Raw genomic sequence first — 9696 nt, forward strand, 5'->3', positions numbered from 1 at the left:
ATGGAGAGAGAGAATAATAATAATGATAAGAAGAAGAAGAATGGAAGTAGTAGTAGCAGTGAAGAATGTTCAAACTATAGAATGGAGCTTCTTTCTCCAGAGGCAACTGCTGAGAATGTTTCAATGGCAAGACAACCTTCATGGAGGATCAACATGGATCAATATCGATTACCACAGAGGAACATCATGGACTCTCGTTTTGGTCTTTCTTTACTACTTGCATTAAGTATAATACTTCACCAACTTATTTTTCTTCCTCTCTTAATCCCTTCTGATTCTTCAAACCATCAACATTACAGCTTAAACAATTTAGGACATAAGATTTTTTTCATTTACTACTTGCTTTAAGTACAATACTTCACCCTTATATATATACTTTTACTAATTTTTTTCTTTATTCTAATGGTTAATGTTGCAAGTGTGAAAAATAATGTATGAAATTAGTCTTACATTGAAGGATACAAAGAAGAGTGAAGAGTTTATAAGATAAGAGATCTATTAATTTACTATTTTAAAGTTTTTAAGTTAGATGTGGTGTATTTTTATTTTACGTTCTCTCTCATTTAGTTGATATTTACCTAAAGTTGAGAGTTCTCCATGATGATCTCACACTATTTTTTTTTTTAGAATTTAAAATTTATTAGTGTTAAAAATTTATAGTTTGAGATTTAGAATAAAAAATTAATATAAAAAAATAGTTGATATTTACCTAAAAAATTTGGCTTTGTAAATAAACTTTTTTTTCTTAATAAGTTTTTGATATTCACCTAAAACTTTACCTATTTTACGAATACTAAAATTTTGTTTAATCCTTATTTATTTATTTATTTATTTATTTTTTGTTTTCATATTTACTATTTATTATTACTAGTGTATTAGTATTAACTATTAAGATGTCTATCAATTTACTTTTTTATAAATTAAATAGACAATAGTAGTAATAATAAAATTTTAATTTTAACCAAGATGATAAGTATGCTATATTTAAAAAAAAAATCATAAATTCAATTTTTTGAGTTAACAAAATATTTTTTTAATTATATATGATAGCCGCCATTTTAGGAAAGAAAATTTATACATCTATTTTTTAATATATCTCATTATATATAATAGATTTTTGTTTATGAAATTTTCATGTCTGAAAAATGAAAATTGTAGGGAGACAAAAGAAACTTGCAGAGTACTACAAGAGGCAGGAAAGGCTCCTTAAAGGGTATCAAGAAGTGGATTCATTTACTGACTTGGGAATGTTACCTTCTCAAATGACTAAGGTTTTTTTAAACTTCAATTTGAATATTCACCCTTTATTTTGTTTAGTAAAGTATGAATTAGGTCCTGAACATTTTAACTTCGAATTAATTAGTTTTTTTGTTTTTAAATATTAATTCGGTCTTCTACAATATAACAATAAATACGTTATATTCTTCTATTAGTTCATCACATAAAATTTAGCAGTAATACGTATATGTATGGTTAATTATTGTGATATGTCTATTTATGAAATATCGTCGCATAGATAATAATTTTTGGAACGAAATTTCACTTATTTTGATAAGATTGTAGTAAATAAAAAATAATTGAGAAATGTTATATAGAAACTTAAAAAATAATAATGTTTTACTGTCTAAAATTATATTATTTTCATGTTTATATGACAACAACAGAACATCCACCATTATAGATAATGAAATATATAGACAATATCGTTTCGTTTCATACTATTTATTGATGAAAGGACATACATGTCCATTATTTACGATATTGATATGTTTTTTTTAATGACTATTTAATACGAAGTCAAAATCTTTGAAAATCTAATTATCATTTTATTCTATTTTTTTTTAGTAAATTCCCAATCTCATTGCCAAGATAAAATCATGTCTAGGTATTTAAAAGTGATATTAATATCTGGTTGCTTTTAATTAGTGTAAATAAACGACATAATAAATAGACACCATAAAATATAAATATGTTTGATTGAATTAAAATTTAACTATTTTTTGTATACATAAAAAAATTATTAAATATATGTGAGAATATAAAATATATATTAAAAATAATTTAAATAATAAATATATTTATATACAAATATATAGTGGTCGATTTAGCGACGGATCGGTTAAGAAAAACAAAGAAATGTATTTTATATTTTCAGGAGGAGATGAAGGAAGTTGAAAGGAGTGAAAGAGCAGCAATATATGCATCAAACATAGGAAACATGGTGCTGTTTGGTGCAAAAGTGTATGCATCTGTTGAGAGTATGTCACTGGCTGTGATTGCATCAACACTGGACTCACTCTTGGATCTCTTGTCTGGGTTCATACTTTGGTTCACTTCTTACTCTATGAGTAAACCAAACCATCACAAGTACCCTATTGGCAAGAACCGCATGCAACCTGTGGTATGTCTTCTTTAATTCTCTTAGTTTCTGTGTTTTCTACGGTATTTTCCAATTCGATAAGTCAATGACTAATCTGTCGCAGTACCGAACTCATTTAAGAATTTATCGTTGGCCAATGAATTGTTGCATGTACAAGACGGTATTTGAAATCCAACACTTGTTTAAGCGGACTACTGAGTTAACCATTAGACTAATCTAACTTGATTCTTCTATATACAATATAATACACAAATTTCAATTGAAATCTATCCAAGATTCCTTAATTATTATGGGAATGTTTGTAGAGAGGAATTATTTTATGTTTGGAAAAAGATTTGAAAATATATCTTTTTGAAATGGTACATACTTAATAGGTCAATAACAAGTGCTGTATTTTGTATTAATTAAATAATTTTTTATTTTTTATTTATTATATTTTATATCAATAGTTTCGATTTAGAATTTAACGTTTAGGATTTAAGATTTAGGATTTAGGATTTAGAATTTAGAATTTAGAATTCGTAAAATACTATATTCATTTTTTGCATTCGCGTTTAGAAATAATTAAACTATTTTCTTTTTACTGTAAAGGATTTAAAAGTTGACTATTTTAACCATAAAGTATATAAATTAATTTGATACTCATAAAAATTGAATTAGTTAGACAAAGATACCTAATGGACTAACCCAATATTTGATGAATTAAGCTTTTTTTAAGTATAAAAATTGATAAAATAAGAAAATAAAAATTTAATCATCCTTTAATCAACAGAAATTATATATTCAATAGTGATTAAATTATTATTTTGTGACTTTATAATATTTCTCACTTAGAGGATTTTTTTTATATTTAATGGATATTAAGTTAGTCTATGTCTTTCATAATTGGAATTTTCGTAAACAATTAAATTTATATATTAAAAATAAAAATTTTATTCTATTTTCGAGTATTTTGTGTTTTTCAAAATGCTTTTCACCCAATAATTCTATCTAAGTATTCCCGCTTTCTACATGCATGGGATGGGATTGTATCACTCATGTGAAAATGTTTTTTTTTTTTTTTCCTTATAAAAAGACAAAATTACACCATATGCTATATATCCATTATTGTGGTCCACTTGGTGAAAAAATACAAAGTATTTTCCAAAAAGCGCATATATTTGCTAAAATTATTTCCGGTGACATGATAACGTTGTAGATATCCTATTAGCAAGAAGAAAACAATTAATTCATCTACCAATAATAGGGTTAATGATCAAATTAGGGTTATTCTCTAATTTTATCCTTAAAAAATTTTGTCAATTAAATTAATTCTTCAAAAATTATAAATTAATTATTTTTTTCATTCCATCACTCAATTAATAATTTCTATCAATGATGATATAAAATATTAATTAATAGCATACATGACACCTGCTCACTTAGCATGTCCAATTGAACGTTGAACAAATATCTTTATGAAAATATATCAATTTAGTATTTTTTTCAATTAAAAAAAAAAACATATTCCTAATATAACTTAATGACACTAAATTGATAGATTTTCATAAATATATTTGTTCAACGTTTAATTGAATATTCTAAGTGTCATGAATGATGTGAGTTAACATTTTATATCATCAATCGTTGACGAAAATTGATAAGTGAGTGACTGAAGGACAAAAATGATTAATTTATAGTTTTTGAATGACCAATTTGATTGATAATATTTTTCAAGAGCGTCCTTGAAGAACGAGTCATCTTTCAAGGACGTATTTGAAGAACGAGTCATCTTTTTGGGACTAATTTGACTATTAACCCACTAATAATAACATTGTTTTGAGTATGTAACATTATTGCTCTTCTAAAATTATGAATGGTGTGATTTTGATAGGGGATTGTTGTATTTGCATCAGTCATGGCCACTCTTGGATTACAAATATTGTTTGAATCAATTAGGCAAATCATCACCAAGGTACACATCCAAAACATGCTAATTATTCATAACCAAAGTCACTACTCATTACCTACCATAAAATTCATTCACTGACAGACTCAACCAGAGAGGGATCCTGTAAAAGAAAAATGGATGATAGGGATTATGGTGGCAGCATCTTTGGTAAAACTTTTGCTCATGACTTATTGCCAAAGGTTCAAGAATGAAATAATTAGGGCCTATGCTCAAGACCATTTCTTTGATGTCATCACAAACTCTATTGGCTTAGCTGCAGCTGTTCTTGCCATCAAATTCTACTGGTGGATTGACCCTCTTGGGGCTATCTTGGTAAATTCCATACTAATTACTGCAGCTGTTCTTGTGATTTTGATAACCCTAAATACTTGTTTGTTTCACTCTTTTTGGTTTATCGACTCTGTTTAATTATTAATAAACCTAAACAGTGAATGAGACCATTGTTATAAGATGGAGGGAATAATAATTAAAGTAATTCTCAATTTTGTTCTAATAATTAATATATGTTGAACAATTATGCAGATAGCTATATATACAATCAGCAACTGGGCAAAAACAGTGATGGAGAATGTATGGTCATTGATTGGAAGAACAGCCCCACCAGAGTATATTGCAAAACTTACATATCTTTGTTGGAACCATGACAAAGAGATCAAGCACATTGACACAATGAGGGCATACAGATATGGTTCCAATTACTTTGTTGAGGTAGACATAGTTGTATCAGAAGAAATGTCACTTAGTCAAGCACATGATATTGGAGAATCACTTCAGGAAAAGCTTGAGAAATTACCTGAAATTGAGAGGGCATTTGTTCACATTGATTTGAACACCACTCATAAGCTTGAGCATAATCCTAAGGTGGTGTAGCATAGCAAGAAATTGATTAAGCTATATTCAGTGTAATAGTAATGGTGATTACTTATTGATTACTTGGCATAGAATATTACAAGCATTTGCTTCAAAAAATAAATTATGGGTGAAAGAGAATGTAGTGTTAGTTCTTGTAAAACAATTTCTTCAAATGTATGAGATGACTTTCTAGTTTCTACCAAGCATCCACACAGACAAATGAAATTTCCAACTGGAAGAGAGAGTCACTGTCAACTATCACTAATTTACCCAAACAAAACCAGTATTGATTAACATGCCAAAGGTAATCAAAGAAGTAAAGTTCAATCTTAGTTCGACTCAAAGTAACATCAAACAACATATTTGATTGATTAGGTGAGTATATTTTGAAGTTTTTCATAAGAGTCGTTAGTTGTTTGGTGAATTCTAGTTGTTTAAACAGAATTTTCCCATCCATCAACACTTCAAAATTATGACTGGAGTATTGCAAATGTTTCCAGTAGTTTACAGTTTATACTGTTTATAGTTGATAGTTTACAGAATTTTAGTACTTGTTGACAAAACAATTGGATCAACAAGTGCTTTCTTTTTATTTTCTGGTGAGAAGAATAATTTCATTGATCAATAGAAACAAATGCAGCTTGAAGCAAGTACTAAAATTTGCACAAATTATGCCTTGGTTAAACAATATACAATGGCTACAATTATGACTTCTACTTGGTGACCTATTTGTTTCTATCAATAACACTTGCAAAGGTGGCAGCAGTAAAATATGATCAAATGCTACCTTTACAATATCAGAAATGGATGACTTTGGTCACTAAATCACTTTCAACATGGTGATTTTTTCCCGTTTCCATACTTCTCTTACTGTTTTGATATTCTTGCCTTCTTCAGAATCCGACTTTTAAGTCCATGTTATCCGCCAATAGGGTGCAGACATGCAATAACCGGAACCTAAACCAGAAATCCCATCGATCCACTATTGAAGGGCATGATTTGTTGAATGCTCTATGTTATAACGCAGTTCTTTGGATCTCTAGATTGGTATAAGGCAACTGATGTTTTAAATTGAGGAAACTTCAGTAACTGCAACACCACCAAGGTTCCAGGAGATGTTCATTAACTAGAATGGTTCACATGGTTGACTCGGCATATTACAACAGCATCTCCTTGGCCATAGTCAATATAGTGGCATTTATCTCTTCATTATCGCTACGTTGAGCTCCGGCAAGAAACAGATGAACCTCATCTTTCAGGGTAATCCAACTACAACCAGGATTTTTTCTAATTCCTTTTAAATTCTTAGTCTTTCTTATTAAGTCACCCTCAGTCTTTCTCCCAGCAGCAGAATACAAGTCAGATAATACCACATAAGGAGTCGCATTTTCAGGATCCAGTTCGATCATATGCTGAACAGCAAGCTCGGCAAGGTCAAGACGCAGGTAGGTCCTGCTCGCAGCAAGAATAGCTCCCCAAACCCCAGAATGCGGCTTCAATGGCATTGAACCTATTAAATTTATTGCTTTGTCTAGCAAGCCAGCACGACCAAGGAGATCAACCATGCATGCATAATGATCAATTTCTGGCTCAATTCCATATCGAGATTTCATTGCATTAAATAAATTCCATCCCTGTTCAATTAGCCCTGCATGAGTGCAGGCCGATAGAGCAGCAAGCATCGTAACACCATTGGGTTCAAGGCCTTTATTCTGCATGTTCTTATATACATCGAGAGCTTCTTCACCAAAACCATTTTGTGCAAACCCATTGATGATTGAGTTATAACAGATGACATTTGGTTCAGCAACATCTAAGAAGATCCTGTAAGCATCCATAACATTTCCACACTTAGAGTAAAATGATATCAGAGAATTTTGTACAGACAGATCATATTCCAAGCTCGTCTTTAGAACACAGGCATGAATCTGGAGCCCTTGGTTCAAAGCTACCATGGCAGCCGAAGCTGCTAGAACACTGCTAATAGTTAGAGGATTCGGCTTACATCCTTCACGATTCATCCGAGCATACCAATACAAAGCTTCCCAATATACCTTATTAGTCACAAACCCAGATATAGCAGCAGTCCAAACAAAAGTGTCTTTCTCTGGCAACATACCAAACATCGCCTTGGCCTCTCCAATTCTTCCACTCTTAGAGAATCCAGAGATCATGGCTGTCCAAGAAATCAAGTCTTTCTCTGGCATCCTCTCAAAAAGCCTGTAAGCTGCATCTACTTCATCTCCATGAATGTATCCAGAAATCATAGAGTTCCAGCTAACCACATCCCTTTTACTCATGGTACAGAATATTTTGCTCGCTGCATCCATCAAACCGAATGAACAATACATTGTAATAAAAGAATTACTCAAAAAGCTATCAAATTCAAATCCCATATGCGAAACCAATGCATGTGTCTGCATTCCCTCCCACATCCTTCCACAACCTCCACAACCTTTAAGCACAATAGTCATTGTTGTGGAATTAACTCCAACCAGGCCTTCCCTCCTCATATCCAAGAACAATCTAAACCCTTCTTCAAAGAAACCTCTCTCCATGTACCCATCAATCATGGCGCTCCAAGAAACCACATTCCTCTCTGGCATTCTGTCGAACAATCTCCGAGCACTGGCAACCTTCCCGTCCCGGCACAAGCCATCAATAACAGAACTCCAAGAAACAACATCCCTCTCAACCATGCCTTCAAAAATGCGCAACGCCTCCTTCGTTTGGCCCATCTTGAAGTACCCATTGATCAGCAAATTCGAGCACGCCGGGTCCCGGAACTCAACCGGGGTGTCACAGTACAACTGTTCAGCCCTGTGTATCATTCCAGCCTTAACAAACCCCATGATCATGGCAGAATATGAAACCAAATTGCGTTCCCTCAAAAGGGAAAAAATCTTGTAAGCATTGCAAACATCACAACCGTTGCGAATATAAGCAGAGACCATGGCGTTATAAGAAGCAGTGTTTCTTTGGGGCATTTCGTCGAACACCTTGCGGGCATTTGCAATTTGACCGTTTTGGGCATAGGCAGTGAGCATGGCTGTCCATGAGACCGTGGTCTTCCGGGGCATTCTTCGGAAAACTCCTTCCGCGGCTTCGACGTCGCCGTTTCGTCCATGTTCGGCGATTTGGTTGTTGCAGTAAATCAAGAAGTTGCTGCCATTGGCACATTTTGCAAAGTGAGTGTGATTGGAATGTGAGAGTGATGGCTTCAATTTGGTGATTGGTTTGTTCAGGTTTCTGGTTAGCATGTTTGGGTTCCAAGATACTGCAAACTTTCCATAGCGTCACACTTGACTCAATTACTAAGCATTAAAACTAACAGTCATTATAATTTCTTCACAAGGTAATTATCTGGGTTAACCTTTGATCACAAGCCAGATAAGGATTCTCATAAAGAATTAGTTAATGATAGTTTAAGAGGCATTAGAATTTGGGAAAAATAACATTTGTTAGGGTAGATATTCTAGCATCGGATTCGATGGTCCCAGAACAAAACATGTTTTTAAGTATTTTTTATAACTGCTAAATAGTTCTTATCTAATTTTAATTATAAATTAACCCCATATATTTTATTTAATCATAAAAATTATTTTTTATTTTATAAATTATTATTTTATCATTAATCTATTATGTTTATTAACAATAAAAAAACAAAAACAATAACGAATTAGATCTTCCATTGATCCTAATAAACTTTTTGGCTATTCCAATCGATTAAAAGATTATATTTGATTCGTGACGTTCGTCCATGACTGTGAAATCGTGTTTCTTTGAAACTCAATCGATTGGATTATCAAAACAATCGATTGAATTTCAGGTTTTCCATAACTCAGGTTGTCATCACACAACAATCGATTGAAAATTGCATGGCAGCATGGTTTTCGCAAAAATCAATCGATTGGTCATATTACCCAATCGATTGAACGATGACTAAAATGTGGGTTTTTTATAATTCAATCGATTAGGCCATATCAGAGACAAGCCGTGTTTGAGTACGTGGCCTATATGGTCGAGTTCGAGCACGATTGGTCGCTTGCCTCGGTGTTGATAAAGAGGTGGAGGCCTGAGTCCCATACATTTCATTTACTGTGCGGGGAGATGACTATCACCCTGCAGGACGTGGCCTATCAGTTGGGACTCAGGATTGACGGTGATCTTGTGAGTAGATGCATAGGTGGGTGGGAGCAGTACCATCAAGGACGGACCATTGAGGAGTCATGTGAGCAGATTCTGAGTGTTGTTCCCGGCTTAGAGGACAGACAGTCACAGACGAAGTGGACTGTGAAACTCACTTGGTTCCACAACACGGTTTGTGGAGAGATGGAGCATGACGCCACAGAGGAGCGTCTGATGAGGTACACGAGAGGATACATCATGCAGTTGATAGGGGGTATCCCGATGCATCTGACTCTAGCGATGACTCTCTGTTTTGCAAGCCAAACCTTTCTGTAGGACGCCTTGTAACCAAAGTGATTCTCCACACCTCCTTGTAGAACCCTGA

At 32.8% G+C, this 9696-nt stretch overlaps 2 protein-coding genes across 3 annotated transcripts; one reads left to right on the forward strand and one right to left on the reverse strand.

Annotated features, from left to right (window-relative positions):
• Positions 1-5564, forward strand: LOC107622321 (metal tolerance protein 9). The gene is made up of 6 exons (XM_016324180.3): positions 1-226; positions 1159-1271; positions 2156-2401; positions 4254-4334; positions 4413-4643; positions 4854-5564. Exons 1-6 carry the CDS (start codon positions 1-3, stop codon positions 5199-5201), a joined length of 1245 nt encoding a protein of 414 aa, XP_016179666.1. The 3' UTR covers positions 5202-5564.
• On the reverse strand, positions 4974-8590 carry LOC107622320 (Tetratricopeptide repeat (TPR)-like superfamily protein). Of its 2 annotated transcripts, XR_015883248.1 has the most exons (2): positions 5971-8590; positions 4974-5124 (listed from the first exon to the last, which is right to left on the reverse strand). XR_015883248.1 is itself a non-coding variant. In XM_016324179.3 (1 exon), exon 1 carries the CDS (start codon positions 8441-8443, stop codon positions 6341-6343), a length of 2103 nt encoding a protein of 700 aa, XP_016179665.1. In that variant the 5' UTR covers positions 8444-8590; the 3' UTR covers positions 5735-6340. The 2 variants fall into 2 exon arrangements, 1 of the variants encoding a protein (XP_016179665.1); XM_016324179.3 differs by lacking the exon at positions 4974-5124 and having other exon boundaries at positions 5735-8590.
• Positions 8591-9696: the final 1106 nt, after the last annotated feature.

The sequence above is a fragment of the Arachis ipaensis genome, chromosome B10 (assembly GCF_059453495.1).
Source record: "Arachis ipaensis isolate K30076 ecotype BB chromosome B10, ASM5945349v1, whole genome shotgun sequence".
Lineage (NCBI taxonomy): Eukaryota > Viridiplantae > Streptophyta > Magnoliopsida > Fabales > Fabaceae > Arachis > Arachis ipaensis.